At 44.4% G+C, this 22,613-nt stretch overlaps 1 protein-coding gene across 4 annotated transcripts in view; it reads right to left on the reverse strand.

Annotated features, from left to right (window-relative positions):
- The window catches only part of LOC139368823 (membrane-associated guanylate kinase, WW and PDZ domain-containing protein 1-like), a 205,430-nt gene that overhangs the window by 58,309 nt on the left and 124,508 nt on the right, over nucleotides 1-22,613 (reverse strand). For 3 of the 4 annotated variants that reach the window (XM_071108216.1, XM_071108214.1, XM_071108213.1), the window contains exons 3-5: nucleotides 10,159-10,278; nucleotides 6,846-7,055; nucleotides 5,661-5,883 (exon numbers count right to left, since the gene is read on the reverse strand). In XM_071108216.1, the coding sequence (XP_070964317.1) occupies nucleotides 5,661-5,883; nucleotides 6,846-7,055; nucleotides 10,159-10,278 (553 nt within the window). Of the gene's footprint in view, nucleotides 1-5,660; nucleotides 5,929-6,845; nucleotides 7,056-10,158; nucleotides 10,279-22,613 lie in introns of all 4 variants that reach the window. The other variant, XM_071108212.1, reaches the window with a different exon arrangement.

The following is a 22,613-nucleotide window of genomic DNA, read 5'->3' on the forward strand; positions in this document are numbered from 1 at the left end:
TACACTGACCCTACGCACACTCACTAGAGTTTATATACACACACCATATACACACTCACTAGGCTTTATATACACATTCACTAGACTTTATATACACACACTATATACAAACGCACTCACACAGTCAAACAATACACATGCACACACACTTAACATACACACGCATACTGACACAACACAGACAAACATATATACACACACACACACTTTTACACTCATCATATGCTGCTGCTACTCTGTTCTTAATTGTATTCTAAATATTATCTATCCTGATGCCTAGTCACTTTACCCTGTCTTCGTGTACATATCTACCTCAAATACCTTATTATTATCTATCCTGATGTCTAGTTACTTTACCCTGCCTTCATGTACATATCTACCTCAAATACCTTATTATTATCTATCCTGATGTCTAGTTACTTTACCCTGCCTTCATGTACATATCTACCTCAAATACCTTATTATTATCTATTATCAAATACCTTATTATTATCTATCCTGATGTCTAGTTACTTTACCCTGCCTTCATGTACATATCTACCTCAAATACCTTATTATTATCTATCCTGATGCCTAGTCACTTTACCCTGCCTTAATGTACATATCTACCTCAAATACCTTATTATTATTATCTATCCTGATGCCTAGTCACTTTACCCTGCCTTCATGTACATATCTAAGCTTGATGCCCTCAATCTCACACAAATTATCAATGAACCTACCAGGTACCACCCCAAATCCGTAAACATGGGCACCATGATAGATATCATCCTAACTAACTCGCCCTCCAAATACACCTCTGCAGTTTTCAACCACAATCGCAGCGATCACTGCCTCATTGCCTGCATCCATAATGGGTCTGCAGTCAAACGACCACCCCTCATCACTGTCAAACGCTCCCTAAAACACTTCTGCGAACAGGCCTTTCTAATTGACCTGGCCGGGGTATCCTGGAATGACATTGACCTCATCCTGTCAGTAGAGGATGGCTGGTTATTCTTTAAAAGTGCCTTCCTCACCATCTTAAATAAGCATGCCCCATTCAAAAAAATGAGAACTAGGAATATATATAGCCCTTGACTAGCTTTTTCAAACAGAAATGTGCATCCTGTAGCACAAACTCAAAATAGTTATGGGACACTGTAAAGTCTATAATAAGAGCACCTCCTCCCAGCTGCCCACTGCACTGAGGCTAGGAAACACTGTCACTACCGATAAATCCACAATAATTGAGAATTTCAATAAGCATTTTTCCACGACTGGCCATGCTTTCCACCTGGCTACCCCTACGCCGGTCAACAGCCCTGTGCTCCCCACAGCAACTCGCCCAAACCTCCCCCACTTCTCCTTCACCCAAATCCAGATGGCTGATGTTCTGAAAGAGCTGCAAAATCTGGACCCCTACAAATCAGCTGGGCAAGACAATCTGGACCCTCTCTTTCTAAAATAATCTAAAGAAATTATTGCAACCCCTATTACTAGCCTGTTCAACCTCTCTTTCGTATTGTCTGAGATTCCCATGGATTGGAAAGCTGCTGTGGTCATCCCCCTCTTCAAAGGGGGAAACCCTCTAGATCCAAACTGCTACAGACCAGATCTATTCTACCCTACCTTTCTAAGATCTTTGAAAGCCAAGTTAACAAACAGATTACTGACCATTTTGAATCTCAATGTACCTTCTCCGCTATGCAATCTGGTTTCAGAGCTGGTCATGGGTGCACCTCAGCCACGCTCAAGGTCCTAAACGATATCATAACCGCCATCGATAAGAGACATTACTGGGGAGCCGTATTCATCGACCTGGCTAAGGCTTTCGACTCTGTCAATCACAACATTCTTATTGGCCTTGGTCTCTCAAATGATTGCCTCGCCTGGTTCACCAACTACTTCTCCGATAGAGTTCAGTATGTCAAATCGGAGGGCCTGTTGTCCGGACCGCTGGCAGTCTCTATGGGTGTGCCACAGGGTTCAATTCTCGGGCCGACTCTCTTCTCTGTAAACATCAATGATGTCGCTCTCGCTGCTGGTGATTCTCTGATCCACCTCTACGCAGACGACACCATTCTGTATACCTCTGGCCCTTCGTTGGACACCTTAACTAACCTTCAGATGAGCTTCAATGCCATACAACTCTCCTTCCGTGGCCTCCAACTGCTCTTAAATGCAAGTGAAACTAAATGCATGCTCTTCATCTGATCGCTGACCGCACCTGCCCGCCCATCCAGCATCACTACTCTGGACAGTTCTGACTAAGAATATGTGGACAACTACAAATACCTAAGTGTCTGGTTAGACTGTAAACTCTCCTTCCAGAATCACATTAAACATCTCCAATCCAAAATTGCCCTCGCTTCATACTAGTCGCCAAACCCACTGGCTCTAGGTCATCTACAAGTCTCTGCTAGGTAAAGCCCCGCCTTATCTCAGCTCACTGGTCACCATAGCAGCACCCACCCGTAGCACGCACACCAGCAGGTATATCTCACTGGTCACCCCCAAAGCCAATTCTTACTTTGGCCGCCTCTCCTTCCAGTTCTCTGCTGTCAATGACTGGAACGAACTGCAAAAATCTCTGAAGTTGGAGACTCTTACCCCCCTCACTAGCTTTAAGCTGAGCACTGCACCTGTACATAGCTCATCTGTAAATAGCCCATCCAATCTTCCTCAACCCCATACTGTATTTATTTATTTATCTTCCTCCTTTGCACCCCAGTATCTCAACTTGCACATTCATCTTCTGCACATCTACCATTCCAGTGTTTAATTGCTATATTGTAAATACTTCACCACTGAGGCCTATTTATTGCCTTACCTCTCTTATCCTACCTCATTTGCACATGCTGTATATAGACTTTTCTACTGCATTATTGATTGTATGTTTGTTTATTCCATGTGTAACTCTGTGTTGTTGTATGTGTCGAACTGCTTTGCTTTATCTTGGCCAGGTCACAGTTGCAAATGAGAACTTTTTCTCAACTAGCCTACCTGGTTAAATAAAGGTTAAATATTTTTTTTTATAAAAAAATACCTTATTATTATCTATCCTGATGCCTAGTCACTTTACCCTGCCTTAATGTACATATCTACCTCAAATACCTTATTATTATTATCTATCCTGATGTATAGTCACTTTACCCTGCCTTAATGTACATATCTACCTCAAATACCTTATTATTATTATCTATCCTGATGTCTAGTCACTTTACCCTGCCTTAATGTACATATCTACCTCAAATACCTTATTATTATTATCTATCCTGATGCCTAGTCACTTTACCCTGCCTTAATGTACATATCTACCTCAAATACCTTATTATTATTATTATTATCTATCCTGATGCCTAGTCACTTTACCCTGCCTTAATGTACATATCTACCTCAAATACCTTATTATTATTATTATTATCTATCCTGATGCCTAGTCACTTTACCCTGCCTTAATGTACATATCTAACTCAAATACCTTATTATTATTATCTATCCTGATGCCTAGTCACTTTACCCTGCCTTAATGTACATATCTACCTCAAATACCTTATTATTATTATTATTATCTATCCTGATGCCTAGTCACTTTACCCTGCCTTCATGTACATATCTACCTCAAATGCCTCGTAACCTCTGCACATTGATCTGGTACTGGTGCTCCCTGTATATAGCTCCACATTGATCTGGTACTGGTACTCCCTGTATATAGCTCCACATTGATCTGCTACTGGTGCTCCCTGTATATAGCTCCACATTGATCTGGTACTGGTGCTCCCTGTATATAGCTCCACATTGATCTGGTACTGGTAGTCCCTGTATATAGCTCCACATTGATCTGGTACTGGTGCTCCCTGTATATAGCTCCACATTGATCTGGTACTGGTGCTCCCTGTATATAGCTCCACATTGATCTGGTACTGGTAGTCCCTGTATATAGCTCCACATTGATCTGGTACTGGTAGTCCCTGTATATAGCTCCACATTGATCTGGTACTGGTAGTCCCTGTATATAGCTCCACATTGATCTGGTACTGGTAGTCCCTGTATATAGCTCCACATTGATCTGGTACTGGTAGTCCCTGTATATAGCTCCACATTGATCTGGTACTGGTAGTCCCTGTATATAGCTCCACATTGATCTGGTACTGGTGCTCCCTGTATATAGCTCCACATTGATCTGGTACTGGTAGTCCCTGTATATAGCTCCACATTGATCTGGTACTGGTGCTCCCTGTATATAGCTCCACATTGATCTGGTACTGGTAGTCCCTGTATATAGCTCCACATTGATCTGGTACTGGTGCTCCCTGTATATAGCTCCACATTGATCTGGTACTGGTAGTCCCTGTATATAGCTCCACATTGATCTGGTACTGGTGCTCCCTGTATATTGCTCCATTCTTGTGTATTTTATTCCTATTGTGTAACTTACTATTTCATGTCTTATCATTATTTTTTAAATTGCTGACAGGTGTATACAATCGAGCACACGGCAATGCAATCTCCATAGACAAACACTGGCAGTAGAATGGCTTTACTGAAGAGCTCAGTGACTTTCAACTTGGCGCCGTCATAGGATGCCACCTTTCCAACAAGTCAGTTTATCAAATTTCTGCCCTGCTAGAGCTTCCCCGGTCAACTGTAAGTGCAGCTATTGTGAAGTGGAAACATCTAGGAGCAACAACGGCTCAGCCACGAAGTGGTAGGCCACACAAGCTCACAGAACGGTACCGCTGAGTGCTGAAGCGCGTACACATCGGCTGTCCTCGGTTGCAACTCTCACTACCGAGTTCCAAACTGCCTCTGGAAACAATGTCAGCACAATAACTGTTGTCGGGAACTTCATGAAATGGGTTTCCATGGCTGAACAGCCACACACAAGCCTAAGATCACCACGTGCAATGTCAAGCGTTGGCTAGAGTGGTGTAAAGCTCACCACCATTGGACTCTGGAGCAGTGGAAACATGTACTCTGGAGTGATGAATCATGCTTCACCATCTGGCAGTCCGACGGACGAATCTGCGTTTGGCGGATGCTAGGAGGCCACTACCTGCCTAAATGCATAGAGCCAATCGCAAAGTTTGTTGGAGGAGGAATAATGGTCTGGGGCTATTTTTCATGGTTCGGGCTAGGCCCCTTAGTTGCAGTGAAATCTTAACGCTACGGCATACAATGACATTCTAGACCATCCCTTTGCTGTTTCGGCATGACAATGCCTCCATGCACAAAGCGAGTTCCATATTGAAATGGTTTGTCAAGATCAGTTTGGAAGAACTTGACTGGCCTTCAGAGCCTTGACCTTAACCCCATCAAACACCTTTCGGATGAATTGGAACGCTGACTGCGAGCCAGGCCTAATCGCCCAACATGAGTGCCCGACCTCCCTAACGCTCTTGTGGCTGAATTAAAGCAAGTCCCCGCAGAAATGTTCCAACATCTAGTGGAAATCCTTTCCAGAAGAGTGGAGGCTGTTATAGCAGCAAAGGGGTGACCAACTCCATATTACTGCCCATGATTTTGGAATGAGATGTTTGACGAGCAGGTGTCCACATACTTTTGGTCATGTAATGTATATTATACATGCTCTATAAAGTAGACTTCTCCGTTCTCGGTGTAAGCTAAGGTACAGGCCATAGGGATTTAGGATAGGATTTAGGGTATATTATACGTACTCTATAAAGTAGACTTCTCCGTTCTCGGTGTAGGCCATCTCCCAGTTGCCTGGCAGGGGTCCTAGGGGGTCTTCTGGGGAGGCCTGGGGCTGGGCGTGTGTCTGCTGCCCGCTGTCCGAGGTGGATGCGGCCACGTTGTTCAGACCATAGGACGGAGCGTTCTCGCGCGCGGGGTACGGCCGTAGAACACCGCGGCAGCTCTCGTCCTGGTCGCTAGGGTTACCTGTGCACAACAAGGGAGAGGGGAAGAGACTACGAACTAAGGATCCTGGGAAAGTAAGGAGCACGACAACACAGAACAAAACAGAGAGAGGAGGTTTATGTTTCCTGCTGTAACAGGAATGTGGGACTCTAAGGGTGGAATGATAAGACAATTTATGCTAAGAGTACTGTGTGCAATATAGGACTACTAAAACCAACAGCAACAAAAGTATATACTATGGTTCACGACTGCTAAACATTTTTCCTTTCTTAACTTTCTCTCCCTCCCTCTGTAAACCCCCTGCCTGCTAGTCCAAAGGAATGGGGCCCAATGACTATAATGAACATGCAGTCAGCCTCTATTTCTCTTAAACCCCCCTCTATCTTGCCCTCCCTGACTTCATCATCCCTCTCTCACTTCCGTGAGCCTTTCAGGGGTGATCAAACGCTAATTCACCACTCTGACAGACTGGCAGGACACACAGAGTGAGCATAGAAGGAGAAAAAAAACTCCATCTAGGAACTGACTGACTGTCTCACAAACTCTCCAGTCCGGGCTAACACATTAACACAAGTGATATTTCAAACTCAGTCAGACATTATGCCTAAAAAACTATTCACAAAGTGTTGTTGAGAGAGAGAAAGAGAGGAAGAGTGAGAGAGAGAGGAAGAGAGTGAGAGAGTGAGAGAGAGGGAAAGATGGCGCGAGAGAGAGAGAAAACAAGAGAGAAAGATGGAGGGAGCGAGAGAGAGAACAAGAGAAAGAGAGAAAGCGAGAGACACCCAGCAACACAGGGCAGAAGAGTGGAGAGCACAAACGCAGATACACACTCTCCCTCACACATGCTTTTAAACATGTGCGTAGAAATGAGCACACACACAACTCACCCACACCCCAAACACACACATCCCCCATTGAACAGCCGCCTGGTTTGGTAGTGGTAGTCTCTGTGTAATTGTCTGACGGCATGTAAAATGACATACCTGTAAAACTGTTGTTCATTTCTGTGGCCTGGTCGTCATCCTCGTAGTCAGCAGGTACTACTTGGGCGTTTTGCATGTCATTGTAGGACTTGGTGCGCTTGGGAGTGGACTGCTGGGAGCCTGGAGGGCCGTTGAGGAGCACAGCATCACTGAGAATCACTGTCCCAACCACGGGCTGCCTCGGCGGCTTAGGCGTCCCATAATAGTTACCTAGGCAACAACAGGGACATTAGCATGCCTGAGAAAGAGATGGAGGGAGAGGGAGAGAGAGAGGGAGAAGAGAGGGAGGGAGAAGGAGAGAGGAACGGGGAGGGAGAGAGGGAGGGGGAGATAGGAAGTGGTAGGGGGATGGGGAGGGAGGGAGGGAGGGAGGGAGGGAGGGAGGGAGGGAGGGAGGGAGGGAGGGAGGGAGGGGGAGATAGGAAGTGGTAGGGGGATGGGGAGGGAGGGAGGGAGGGAGGGAGGGAGGGAGGGAGGGAGGGAGGGAGGGAGGGAGGGAGGGAGGGAGGGAGGGAGGGAGGAGGGTGTGAGACAGATAGAAGGGGATGAGAGAGGGAGGGGGAGGGAGAGAGGGAGGGGATTGGGAAGGAGAGAGGAAGGGAGAGAGAGAGCACCGGCCTCTCCCTACTAGAATCTGAAGCCAAATGTTTACTGTTTGCTGATGATCTGGTGCTTCTGTCCCCAACCAAGTAGGGCCTACAGCAGCACCTAGATCTTCTGCACAGATTCTGCCAGACCTGGGCCCTGACAGACCTGGGCCCTGACAGACCTGGGCCCTGACAGACCTGGGCCCTGACAGTACATCTCAGTAAGACAAAATATGATGGTGTTACAAAAAAGGTCCAGTTGCCAAGACCACAAATACAAATTCCATCTAGACACCGTTGCCCTAGAGCACACAAAAAAAATTACATCAGCGCGACAGGTAACTTCCACAAAGTTGTGAACGATCTGAGAGACAAGGCAAGTAAGGCCTATGCCATCAAACGTAACACAACATTCAAGTATTTTTAATCAGTTATAGAACTCATTGCCCTTTATGGTTGTGAGGTCTGGGGTCCGCTCACCAACCAAGAATTCACAAAATGGGACAAACACCAAATTGAACCTCTGCATGCAGAATTCTGCACAAATATCCTCTGTCTACAACGTAAAACAGCAAATCATGCATGCAGAGCAGAAATAGGCCGACACCTGCTAATGATCAAAATCCAGAAAAGAGACATTAAATTCTACAACCACCTAAAAGGAAGCGATTCCCAAACCTTCCATAACAATGCCATCCCCTACACCTACAGAGACAAGAATATCACTGCACCCGCAATAACATCTGCTAAATATGTGTATGTGACCAATAAAATTTGATATGAACCTAGAGAAGAGTCCCCTAAGCACAAACACAAACAGACCCCACCGGATCACAGGACAGCAACACAATTAGACCCAAACAAATCATGAGAAAACAAAAAGAGAATTACACATTGGAAAAAAGCTGAGCAGACTAGAATGCTAAACAGAGAGTCCTTAGTGGCATAATACCTGATCACCGTAACTGACCCAAAATGAAGGAATGCTTCACTATGTACAGACTCAGTGAGCATAGCCTTACTATTGAGAAAAGTAGGCAGACCTGGCCCTCAAGAGAAGACAGGCTATGTGCACACTGCCCACAAAATGAGGTGGAAACTGAGCTGCACTTCCTAACCTCCTGCCAAATGTATGACCATTTCAGAGATACACATTTCCCTCAGATTGCACAGATGCACAAAGAATTAGAAAACAAATCCAATTTTGATAAACTCCCATATCTACTGGGTGAAATCACAGCATCGAGATTTGTGACCTGTTTCCACACGAAAAGGGCAGCCAGTGAAGACCAAACACCATTATAAATATAACCTAGATTTATTTTCCCTTTTGTAACTATTTGCTCATCGTTACAACACTGTATATAGACATAATGACATTTACTGTTGTTTATTTCACTTTTGTTTATTATCTATTTCACTTGCTTTGGCAATGTAAACATATGCCAATAAAGCCCCTTAAATTGAATTGAAATTGAGAGAGGGGGGAGGGAGGGAGGGTGAGAGAAGGAGGGGGAGGGAGCGGGAGATAGAACACAGAGAGATAGAGGACAGAGAGATAGAGGACAGAGAGGTAGAGAACAGAGAGATAGATCCAGAAAGATAGCGGGGAGGGGATCTATAAAATCTCAATGCAGTGGAAAGAGAGACAATGGCAGAGCACAAAGAGTCCTGAAATGGTGGAAATAAGCAGCTGCAGGAAAAGCAGGCTTTTTTCCCTAGTCAGTGTTGTTTTGGACTGAGAGGGAGCTGGGAGCATACAAACATAAGACAACGGGCCGGCTCAGAGAACTTTACCTTGTTAAAGTATACATTCAAATGGCTGGCTTATCACTGGTCAGTATCAGATCTGTTGCTTAAGTTTATTTCCTGTAAAACCCATTGATAAGCAAATACCATCCACAATGCAATGCAACATACTCAAAACCACATTATAAATGTATGCCATTATCTACAACTGATGAACTGTAAATCCCGATCTTTAAAAATCATCTTGAAAATAGATTTGAAAAGTCTCGCCACAATTTTTGGAAAGAAAAAATGTTGGGCATGAGAATTGGACTCATATCTCAATGCAACTGCATGTCATTGAGACCTACGTACAGTAGGTCTGCCTCACATTTGTATTGGGAAGGCATCCGGCTCCTGTGGACAGGTATTTGACACTGTCTGCGGGGGAGGGAGAAAGGAGCCAAACACACAATAGTACAGGTGGCAAGGAGATTAACACTACACACACACACACACACACACAGGTGGATTCTGTCAGGACAGAAGACGTATCACTGTGGTACACTGTCCTAATCTAGGTAAGGATAACCTTGTGATCTGTTTGTATGTGTATGTTTTGTATTGTATAATTTTTTATAAATTATAATAATCAAAATAAATATTATCAGGTCAGAAATCCTAAATACAATCTTACAAAAAAGAGAAAGATTATCTTCTGCACTCCTACAGTACCATAGCATCATCATCAACCAGATAAAACCAACACCACCAGCATCATCCTCATCACCAGCATCACTAAAACCAACACCACCAGCATCATCCTCATCACCACTCCTACAGTACCATAGCATCATCATCATCCTCCTCACCAGCATCACTAAAACCAACACCACCAGCATCATCCTCATCAACAGCATCACTAAAACCAACACCACCAGCATCATCCTCATCACCAGCATCACTAAAACCAACACCCCCAGCATCATCATCCTCACCTTCAAACGTTCCTATTTCCAGTAGTGTTCCACTCTGCTCAAGGTTCAAGAAGTCCTCCACAGACAGGAAGTTGTAATCAACCCCGGGGACCTCCCCGTCTCGAGGGGGGCGTGTTGTACCTTGAGAGAGAGGAAACCAAGGTTATTATCAGCATTACTACCAACCACTCTGACCGAAGACCAGGGAGAAGTTTTCGAGGTGCTTCTCAGTGGCAGTTACATTTGCCAAAACCTACTCAACCTACTAATTAACAAAAACAAACATTAGGGCGTCTCTGTGGGCGGAAACAAAGATTGAGGAGGAGGAAGTAGCCGGTAATCTACATTATAATCAGTATTCACACACAGCTAGCTATGTAGCTAGCGTTCACACACAGCTAGCTATGTAGCTAGCTAGCTATAGCTAGCACACACAGCTAGTTATGTAGCTAGTTCACACACAGCTAGTTATGTAGCTAGCTAGTATTCACACACAGCTAGCTATGTAGCTAGCTAGTATTCACACACAGCTAGCTATGTAGCTAGCTAGTATTCACACACAGCTAGCTATGTAGCTAGCTAGTATTCACACACAGCTAGCTATGTAGCTAGCTAGTATTCACACACAGCTAGCTATGAGCTAGCTAGTATTCACACACAGCTAGCTATGAGCTAGCTAGTACTCACACAAAGCTAGCTATGTAGCTAGCTAGCATACACACAGCTAGCCATGTAGCTAGTTACTATACACACACAGCTAGCTATGTACAGTGCCTTGCGAAAGTATCCGGCCCCCTTGAACTTTGCAACCTTTTGCCACATTTCAGACTTCAAACATAAAGATATAAAACTGTATTTTTTGTGAAGAATCAACAACAAGTGGGACACAACAACAAGTGGGACACTTATTGGATATTTCAAACTTTTTTAACAAATCAAAAACTGAAAAATTGGGCGTGCAAAATTATTCAGCCCCCTTAAGTTAATACTTTGTAGCGCCACCTTTTGCTGCGATTACAGCTGTAAGTCGCTTGGGGTATGTCTCTATCAGTTTTGCACATCGAGAGACCAAATTTTTTTCCCATTCCTCCTTGCAAAACAGCTCGAGCTCAGTGAGGTTGGATGGAGAGCATTTGTGAACAGCAGTTTTCAGTTCTTTCCACAGATTCTCGATTGGATTCAGGTCTGGACTTTGACTTGGCATTTCTAACACCTGGATATGTTTATTTTTGAACCATTCCATTGTAGATTTTGCTTTATGTTTTGGATCATTGTCTTGTTGGAAGACAAATCTCCGTCCCAGTCTCAGGTCTTTTGCAGACTCTATCAGGTTTTCTTCCAGAATGGTCCTGTATTTGGCTCCATCCATCTTCCCATCAATTTTAACCATCTTCCCTGTCCCTGCTGAAGAAAAGCAGGCCCAAACCATGATGCTGCCACCACCATGTTTGACAGTGGGGATGGTGTGTTCAGCTGTGTTGCTTTTACGCCAAACATAACGTTTTGCATTGTTGCCAAAAAGTTCAATTTTGGTTTCATCTGACCAGAGCACCTTCTTCCACATGTTTGGTGTGTCTCCCAGGTGGCTTGTGGCAAACTTTAAACGACACTTTTTATGGATATCTTTAAGAAATGGCTTTCTTCTTGCCACTCTTCCATAAAGGCCAGATTTGTGCAATATACAACTGATTGTTGTCCTATGGACAGAGTCTCCCACCTCAGCTGTAGATCTCTGCAGTTCATCCAGAGTGATCATGGGCCTCTTGGCTGCATCTCTGATCAGTCTTCTCCTTGTATGAGCTGAAAGTTTAGAGGGACGGCCAGGTCTTGGTAGATTTGCAGTGGTCTGATACTCCTTCCATTTCAATATTATCGCTTGCACAGTGCTCCTTGGGATGTTTAAATCTTTGGAAATCTTTTTGTATCCAAATCCGGCTTTAAACTTCTTCACAACAGTATCTCGGACCTGCCTGGTATGTTCCTTGTTCTTCATGATGCTCTCTGCGCTTTTAACGGACCTCTGAGACTATCACAGTGCAGGTGCATTTATACGGAGACTTGATTACACACAGGTGGATTGTATTTATCATCATTAGTCATTTAGGTCAACATTGGATCATTCAGAGATCCTCACTGAACTTCTGGAGAGAGTTTGCTGCACTGAAAGTAAAGGGGCTGAATAATTTTGCACGCACAATTTTTCAGTTTTTGATTTGTTAAAAAAGTTTGAAATATCCAATAAATGTTGTTCCACTTCATGATTGTGTCCCACTTGTTGTTGATTCTTCACAAAAAAATACAGTTTTATATCTTTATGTTTGAAGCCTGAAATGTGGCAAAAGGTCGCAAAGTTCAAGGGGGCCGAATACTTTCGCAAGGCACTGTAGTTAGCTAGTATACACATATAGCTAGCTAGTATTTGTAAGCAAAAAGCATATAACACCGGATCCGGAAGTTCAAACGTCATCGCTACATAGAGTCAAAAAGAGTGCCTTGGCCCCTCTTGCTTGGTTAGCTACTCTGGTTCCCCAGGACCCTAGTGGATTTACACTACACAAGGGGGACTTCCTCTCTGGGTGGAACACAATGACGATGTGGACAAAAGTGTGCGCTGCCCCCCCCAAAAGCATACTCTGCCCTTGCACATGCCTGCACATCGATCGACAGTGTGAAGCTTGTAGCCACCATAAGGCCTGACGGAGGACAAGACGGAGGAACAGGTCCACACAAACTGGAGGTGTGGGAGCTGAAAGTGACAGGGTGCAATTTCGGTCACTGCTCTCTTTGAGGCTGCAGTGAACAGAGAAGGTGGACTTGGACATGATGTGAGGAGACAGGACAGTAAGAAAGTCTCACACACCCCTACCTCACTCTGCCAGTGGTGGCAAACCACAGGCTTTAAAACATCAGGCTTTAAACGCAACGCCAGAGATGAATGAGTCACACCCCCCCCCCTTTTCTTCCTAATCTGTTTATTATTTTCCAATAAGAAAAGCCAGAGATATAGACATTAACATGACTCAGAGGAACTGACACTATTGCTTGGCTATTTATTTTCCTTTCTGGCACTGCGATCATACACTATGGCTTAAAAGACCCCCTGTGGTCGTTTTCATTAAAAAACATTTGTCTTTATGGTCTAATTGAACCACATATTTGTCTCCAAAGTCCATCTGTAGTATAAAGGCCTACCTGCATCACCATGAAGAACATTGGGACTTTCTAACTATGACTGTAATGGGAACTGATTTGAGTCAATCCTCTCCTGCATTTACTGTAACTAAGTACTGACCTTTGACCTGTTTAACTGCCACTATCAAACATCTGTCAGTGTTGAATGTTACCGTTAAAGTTTGAGGCCAGACTGAGCCGAGGGAACGCTGATAATGGATCTTTGATGCTGTGTGATTCTGTTGTGTCTTACTTTCAGCCTCTCAGCCTGGAGTTTACAGAACATGTGGTACTGTCGGATTAGAATATAAAGGGCCTGTCTCCAAGAGGCCCGCGAGCCCGCTTGATCCAGTAGATCACGCAAAGCTCCTGCAACATCTGTCTGACACTGAACTCTGTCCAAGGTTTCTAGCCTGGTTCCACAGCTATACCAGGGGAAGAAGACAGATGGTGATGGTTTCTAGCCTGGTTCCACAGCTACAGCAGGGGAAGAAGACAGAGGGTGATGGTTTCTAGCCTGGTACCACAGCTACAACAGGGGAAGAAGACAGAGGGTGATGGTTTCTAGCCTGGTTCCACAGCTACACCAGGGGAAGAAGACAGAGGGTGATGGTTACTAGCCTGGTACCCCAGTTACACCAGGGGAAGAAGACAGAGGGTGATGGCAAATGGCACATTGAGTCCTTGGTCAGAGGTCACCTCTAGTGTGCCACAAGGTGGGGTTGTTTCACCATATCTGTTTCTCCTTCACATGTCCACCCGAAAAGTTGTCTTCAGTGACACACTGGACGATGTAGGGCTGTCCCGAGCCATACCTTTAACCAGTAACCAAGAGGACATCTGGAGGTGAAGCAGCTGGAAGAGTGGGCCACATCCAACAACATGCTCCTGAATGGGAAAGAGTCTGGAAATGTGGATATGCTTTTCTAGAGATCATCCACAACCTGCACCACTACTCCTAGTAGGTCAGGAAGTGCCAGTGGTAAAAACAACTAAGTATCTTGGTTTTCATCTAGACTCTAACCTCAGTGGTGACATACATGTGGAGCAGTCAGTGAGGAAGGCCTCAAAACACCTGCACTTTGACTGTTCTTGCCAGGATTGACCTACCCACTGAAGATCTGGTCACAGTATACACTACACTGGTCAGGTCTGGTCTGGAATACAGTAGAGTCCTGTTAGTTGGATACAATAAAAAGCAACTAGGCAGGGTGCAGAGGAGGGCCTTGAGGATCATCTCCAGAGGTGGAGCAGTCCAACCACAGCTCCCATCACTGCAGAGCAGGGTAGAGCTGGCAGCAGTGTACCTGGTGAAGGACATGCACACTCTTGACCATTCACTGAATGACCTGCTCCCTCCAAAAAGAGGTAACTGCACCACCAGGCTCCTGAGAAACAGCCATGAACTGTCCTGTATAACTGCCCTGTATAACTGTCCTGTATAACTGTCCTGTATAACTGTCCTGTATAACTGTCCGGTATAACTGCCCTGTATAACTGCCCTGTATAACTGTCCTGTATAACTGCCCTGTATAACTGTCCTGTATAACTGTCCTGTATAACTGCCCTGTATAACTGCCCTGTATAACTGCCCTGTATAACTGCCCTGTATAACTGTCCTGTATAACTGCCCTGTATAACTGCCCTGTATAACTGTCCTGTATAACTGCCCTGTATAACTGTCCTGTATAACTGTCCTGTATAACTGTCCTGTATAACTGCCCTGTATAACTGTCCTGTATAACTGCCCTGTATAACTGCCCTGTATAACTGTCCTGTATAACTGTCCTGTATAACTGTCCTGTATAACTGCCCTGTATAACTGCCCTGTATAACTGCCCTGTATAACTGCCCTGTATAACTGCCCGTACGAACCGTCTGTGAAACGCCACTCTACCCACTGCTATCAGACTGTCTAATAACTCTAGCTCTTAAATGGTTTTTCCAAAAATTATCTTTTTTACAATCACATTTTAACATTTCAATTTCCATCATGAAAGTGTCCTGTAATGATTCAAGTGTTCTGTATTCTATTCATGTCATGTAGTATGTGTTATGGATTTTAAATTAGTGTTTTGCAATTATTAATCATGTAAATTCTGCATTTGTCAGTTTCATCTGTACGCAAGAATAATTCAACTCAAATTAGACATTTTCTCTGCCTCTGTGCAGGAGGCGTCTCCCTGAAAATCCCCTTTACAATGTCGTTACACATAATGGTCTAACAAAAATACAACAAATTTGTGGGCTATTCAGAGGAGATGACTTTCTACTACATCTGGTCAATTCATTTTACCCTCAATCATCTGGCCATATTTCCGGTTAACAGGTTGGCTAATGTCAAAATATTATCAACTATGATATGCTAGCTAACCAAAGCCAGTCTCCTGGTTAATGATTAGTGAACTGGAGTTCTCTCTATCTGAGAGTTGTTTTGTACAAAAGAGCCCAACGGATCATTACAACGGCAGGGAGCTCTCTCTCTCTCTCTCTCTCTCTCTCTCTCTCTCTCTCTCTCTCTCTCTCTCTCTCTCTCTCTCTCTCTCTCTCTCTCTCTCTCTCTCTCTCTCTCTCACACTCACTCACTCACTCACTCACTCACTCACTCACTCACTCACTCACTCACTCACTCACTCACTCACTCACTCACTCCACACACTCACTCCACACACTCACTCACTCCACACACACACACACACACACACACACACACACACACACACACACACACACACACACACACACACACACACACACACACACACACACACACAAAGCCTCAGTATAATTACAGTGAAAGGGAGTTGTCAGAAGACAACAGAGACAGGGGTCATTGTGTTCCTCTCTTTACAGAGGCAGAGCCATCACACACCTGGCAGATGGCTGACGGAAGTCCTAACTCATCTGTGAGTACGACAGTCACGACACACTCTCACACACAGTCAGGGAGGCAGGCACGCACACACAGCTTGGTAAGAGTTCAAAGTTGTCGTCCAGAACCAAAGCCGTTTCTCTGAAACATCCGAGCACTGTGTTTACTTCCTGTAAGATTCAGGGGCTCTTCTCTTCTTCTCTCTCTTTTAGGGCAGCAGGCTGCCTAGTGGTTAGAACGTTGGGCCAGTTACCGAAAGGTTGCTGGATCGAATCCTCGAGCTGACAAGGTAAAAATCTGTCGTTCTGCCCCTGAACAAGGCAGTTAACTCACTGTTCAATGGTAGGCCGTCATTGTAATTAAGAATTAGTTCTTAACTGACTTGCCTAGTTAAATAAAGGTAAAAAATCTCAGTGGCCTTCTAGATGACAGAGACAATAATGGTTTCATACTCCCAACCAAAATGCCATACAATACCCTATGATGAATCACCTACTTGGAAAATGTACTGGGATTATACTGCTTCTCTGCTCTGTATGCATCACAGACAGGATGGAGGGAAAATAAAGTTTGTTGATAGTTTGAGTCATCGTTGTTGACGTACAAAGTCCTTTGGTGGTATATATATGTCTGTGTCACAATGAGTTCTAATCTCTACTGTAGAGGGAGTGGAGGAGTTGTTTGTCCCTGGTAGTATCCCTACACTGGGGGTATCTGGTGGGGTGACTAATGCAGGTGTGCTGATTGAGCTGTTCCTCTATGTGATTCTGTAACGATAATCAATTGGTCCAAACCAATGTTTTTCACTTAAACCCCTCCCAGTCGAAGATCTGCTACAGGAAAGGATGCTCTAAATATAGAGTTAAGGGCACAAACCTCTCTCTTTTCAAAGCAGTCAAATATCTGTGTTCATTCTTTTTTTTAGAAAGGCTAAAAATACTTCGTCATCACTGTCAGCTTAAAAAACATAAAACCTTTTTCAAAATGGGAGTTACAAGTTCCTTTTTAAATTCAAACCCTAATGTCAGTTGAGCTCTCATTTGCAGAGTGAACCACTAGAATTAGATGACATAATGGATTATTCAGGCAGGCAGGCAGGTAGGCAGACAGACAGGCAGACAAGCAGGCAGCAGGCAGACAAGCAGGTAGGCAGGCACGCAGACAAGCAAGCAGGCAGGCAGACAAGCAGGCCGCAGGCAGACAGCAGGCAGGCAGACAAGCAGGCAGACAAGCAGCAGGCAAGTAGGCAGGCAGGCAGGCAAGCAGCAGGCAGACAAGCAGGCAGACAAGCAAGCAGCAGGCAGGTAGGCTTGAGGCAGACAGGCAGCAGACAGACAGGCAGCAGACAGGCAGGCAGCAGACAGGTAGGCTTGGGGCAGACAGGCAGCAGACAGGCAGAAGACAGGTAGGCTTGAGGCAGACAGGCAGCAGACAGGCAGGCAGCAGACAGGTAGGCTTGAGGCAGACAGGCAGCAGACAGGTAGGCTTGAGGCAGACAGGCAGCAGACAGGTAGGCTTGAGGCAGACAGGCAGCAGACAGGCAGGTAGGCTTGAGGCAGACAGGCAGCAGACAGGCAGCAGACAGACAGCAGACAGGTAGGCTTGAGGCAGACAGGCAGCAGACAGGTAGGCTTGAGGCAGACAGGCAGCAGACAGGTAGGCTTGAGGCAGACAGGCAGCAGACAGGCAGGTAGGCTTGAGGCAGACAGGCAGCAGACAGGCAGCAGACAGACAGCAGACAGGTAGGCTTGAGGCAGACAGGCAGCAGACAGGCAGGTAGGCTTGAGGCAGACAGGCAGCAGACAGGCAGCAGACAGACAGCAGACAGGTAGGCTTGAGGCAGACAGGCAGCAGACAGGCAGGTAGGCTTGAGGCAGACAGGCAGCAGACAGGCAGGCAGCACACAGGTAGGCTTGAGGCAGACAGGCAGCAGCCAGACAGCAGACAGGTATGCTTGAGGCAGACAGGCAGCAGACAGGTAGGCTTGAGGCAGACAGGCAGCAGACAGGCAGCAGACAGGTAGGCTTGAGGCAGACAGGCAGCAGACAGGCAGGCAGCAGACAGGTAGGCTTGAGGCAGACAGGCAGCAGCCAGACAGCAGACAGGTAGGCTTGAGGCAGACAGGCAGCAGACAGGTAGGCTTGAGGCAGACAGGCAGCAGGAAGACAAAAGGCTCAGTGAGGAAAGGCTTGGCCTCATTACTATCTATGTCCCTCCTTTCTATTCTCTGAAACGACATGAACAATGACTGGGACTAACTCAGACTTGGCCCCAGCACTAATCAACTTCCCAAGTCACTCAGCATCAATGGAATGATTATTTGTCAAGTCGTGAAAAGTTCCAGTTTCTTGAATGGAAAGTATACAGTATACATAATCATTTCAGCAGAGACTTAGAGACCTTGGGAACTGTATTAATCAGGAATATCTATACTAATGGTCATGTTGTTCCTAAATACAGTAAGATAAACTAAACTAAATACAGTAAGATAGACCATTCACTGAATCCTACTTAGTTTATCACTACTGTTTTCAGCCTAACCTCCTCTTACAGTAATAGGGGGTAAATTATCCCTTTAACTCAGGGTTCTCAAACTCGGTCCTGGGGACCCCAAGGGGTGAACGTTTTGGGTTTTGTCCAAGCACTACACAGTTGATGAAAAAAATCTACAAACACATGCACCAGAACAGACACATACAGTAGAACTAGACAGCTACAGCCTCGCTGCAACAGCCAGCCTCAGTCCTGTTGCTAAGGACAACAAGAGGGGTATTACATGTTGCACTTCCAGTGTGCAAGAAAAGATGACAGATTAAATAGTTATCTGCATATAAATGGTAGGGTGTGTGTGTGTGTGTGTGTGTGTGTGTGTGTGTGTGTGTGTGTGTGTGTGTGTGTGTGTGTGTGTGTGTGTGTGTGTGTGTGTGTACTACTGTATGTAATGGAGAGTATAGGCTGAGTGTTTAATGACCAACCTATGACACATACTGTACAGACCAGTGTAGTAGCACATCATAAAGCCTGGCAGTGTAACACACACAGTCTAGCGTCTGGACGATTTTGACTTTGTGATGACATGATTAGGACCCCTGTCCTGTTTACAGCAGCGTCAACACAGGAGACATAACCTCTCTCCCCAGAGATCTGATACCAACAACCTCACGCCGCCAGTTATACGTTTTACCTGTCAGAGCCTAGATTCATTACGTTAAGTGATTACTAGCATGTGAAATGCAGAAGCTAAGAGATGAAACACCATGCATCTCAGTGAATTATGCTCTGTGTAGAAAGCTTTAGAAGGGACTACTATAAAAATGTGTCATGATAACCTAAAAATAGGACTGAGCCCTTGCTTAAATTATAAGTATGATTAGGCTATGTCAAATATAATATTATTATGATTAGGCAATATTTCAAATGAAAGGAATTAGAGGTCGACCGATTATGATTTTTCTACGCCGATACCGATTATTGGAGGACCAAAAAAGCCGATACCGATTAATCAACCGATTTGTTATTTTATTTGTAATAATGACAATTACAACAATACTGAATGAACACTTATTTTAACTTAATATAATACACCAATAAAATCTATTTAGCCTCAAATAAATAATGAAACATGTTCAATTTGGTTTAAATAATGCAAAAACAAAGTGTTGGAGAAGAAAGTAAAAGTGCAATATGTGCCATGTAAGAAAGCTAACGTTTCAGTTCCTTGCTCAGAACATGAGAACATATGAAAGCTGGTGGTTCCTTTTAACATGAGTCTTCAATATTCCCAGGTAAGAAGTTTTAGGTTGTAGTTATTATAGGAATTATAGGACTATTTCCCTCTATACCATTTGTATTTCATTATCCTTTGACTATTGGATGTTCTTATAGGCACTTTAGTATTGCCAGTGTAACAGTATAGCTTCCGTCCCTCTCCTCGCTCCTCCCTGGGCTCGAACCAGGAACACAACGACAACAGCCACCCTCGAAGCAGCGTTACCCATGCAGAGCAAGGGGAACAACCACTCCAAGTCTCAGGGCGAGTGACGTTTGAAACGCTATTAGCTCGCACACCACTAACTAGCTAGCCATTTCACATCAGTTACACTAGCCTAATCTCGGGAGTTTTATTTATTTATTTTTTATTTTACCTTTATTTAACCAGGCAAGTCAGTTAAGAACAAATTCTTATTTTCAATGACGGCCTAGGAACAGTGGGTTAACTGCCTGTTCAGGGGCAGAACGACAGATTTGTACCTTGAGTTGATAGGCTTGAAGTCATAAACAGCGCAATGCTTGACGCACAACGAAGAGCTGCTGGCAAAACGCACAAAAGTGCTGTTTGAATGAATGCTTACGAGCCTGCTGATGCCTACCACCGCTCAGTCAGATACTTGTATGCTCAGTCAGATTATATGCAATGCAGGACACGCTAGATAAACTAGTAATATCATCAACCATGTGTAGTTAACTAGTGATTATGATTGATTGATTGATTGATTGATTGTTTTTTATAAAATACGTTTAATGCTAGCTAGCAACTTACATTGGCTTACTGCATTCGCGTAACAGGCAGTAAGTATCCTTGTGGAGTGCAACGAGAGGCAGGTGGTTGAATCCCCCGAGCTGACAAGGTGAAAATCTGTCGTTCTGACCCTGAACGAGACAGTTAACCCACCGTTCCTAGGCCGTCATTGAAAATAAGAATGTGTTCTTAACTGATTTTCCTAGTTAAATAAAGATTAAATAAAGTTGTAAAAAAAATACAAATAAAAAATAAAAAAATAAAAAACTCAGCCAAATCGGTGTCCAAAAATACCATTTCCAATTGTTATGAAAACTTGAAATCGACCCTAATTAATCGGCCATTCCAATGAATCGGTCGACCTCTAAAAGGAATGGATTGTCTCATTTTCACTACCACGACTGAGGATATTTCAGAAGCATAGGGATAACCATGATTGCAAAGTTAAACCATATAACTCTATACACAAGGACAACATTTAACAATTTCCACTGAAAATGTAACAACAAATATTTTACTTTGTAATCATTGGTTTTTGTTTGACATATATTTTAACGTGAAAAATCTGAGTCTCACTCTGAGCATCACTCTGTTACTGTGGAGTTGTCCATAGCCAGCTCCAGCTTCACTAGACAACAGATAGAGCAGGTAACCTAGCCGTTAAGAGCGACGTGCCCTTGAGCGAGGAACTTAACTCTAATTGCTCCTGTAAGTGGCTCTGGATAAGAGTGTCTGCTAAATTAAATACATTAACACATAGAGAGGATATGTTTCTATCCTGTATACTCTCTTCTCTCCTCCTCTCACACTCTCAAGTGAATTTCAGCCCATCCCTCTCTTTAGCCATCTCGCTCCTCCTCTCTCTGGACATCAGAACAGCTTTCACTAACCTCAATTTGGATAAGGACTTCTACTTCAATGAGTCAGAGGCGAAGGACATATTGATTATCCTGGACCATGCCCAAATCCTGACGCTCGATGTAGGAGGAGGCGGCGCTATAGAGGCCGGCGTGTGAGATACCTGAAAAGACTACGCCGGAGAGTGGATAAACCGCCTCTGCCCTTGGCGAGTGTGCAATTACTGGATAATAAATTGGATGAGCTCCGTTTGAGACTATCCTGCAAACGTGATCATAAGAAATCTAATATCCTATGTTTCACCGAGTCGTGGCTGAACAACGAAATTGAAAATATAAATCTAGCTGTTTTTTCTATACCCCGGCAGGACAGAATTACAGCATCGGGAAGATCAGGGGGGGAGTGTGTGTCTCTTTGTTAACAACAGCTGATGAGCGCTCAAGGTTCTGCTTGAATTAGTTAGAATACCTCATGATAAACTGGAGATCATACGTAGCTGTCTATTTACCACCACAAGACCACACTCAACAAGCTGTATAGGACCATGAGCAAACAACAAGATGCTCACCCAGAGGTGGCACTCCTAGTGGCCGGTGATTCAACGCAGGAAAACTGAAATCCGTTTTACCACATTTTTACCAGCATGGCACCTGTGCAACTAGAGGCGAAAAACTTTAGCTCACCTTGACTCTACACACAGAGACACATACAACGCTTTCCCTCACCCTCCATTTGGCAAACCTGATCATAACTATATCCTCCTGACTCCTGCTTACAAGCAAAAACTCAAACAGGAAGTACCAGTGACATGCTCAATCAGGAAGTGGTCCGAAGAAGCGGATGCTAAGCTACAGGACTGTTTCGCTAGCACAGACTGGATGGAATATGTTCCGGGATTAATGCCTAAACTTAACCTTTAACACAAAATTTTAAGTTTACAACAACTTCAAAATGGTATGTTTGAGAAACATGGGTGAGCTAGTTGCAACTACCTGGAACCCTGCACATTGACTCGGTACCAGTACTCCTCATTATTATTATTTTACTGTGTTTATC

The sequence above is a fragment of the Oncorhynchus clarkii genome, chromosome 16 (assembly GCF_045791955.1).
Source record: "Oncorhynchus clarkii lewisi isolate Uvic-CL-2024 chromosome 16, UVic_Ocla_1.0, whole genome shotgun sequence".
Lineage (NCBI taxonomy): Eukaryota > Metazoa > Chordata > Actinopteri > Salmoniformes > Salmonidae > Oncorhynchus > Oncorhynchus clarkii.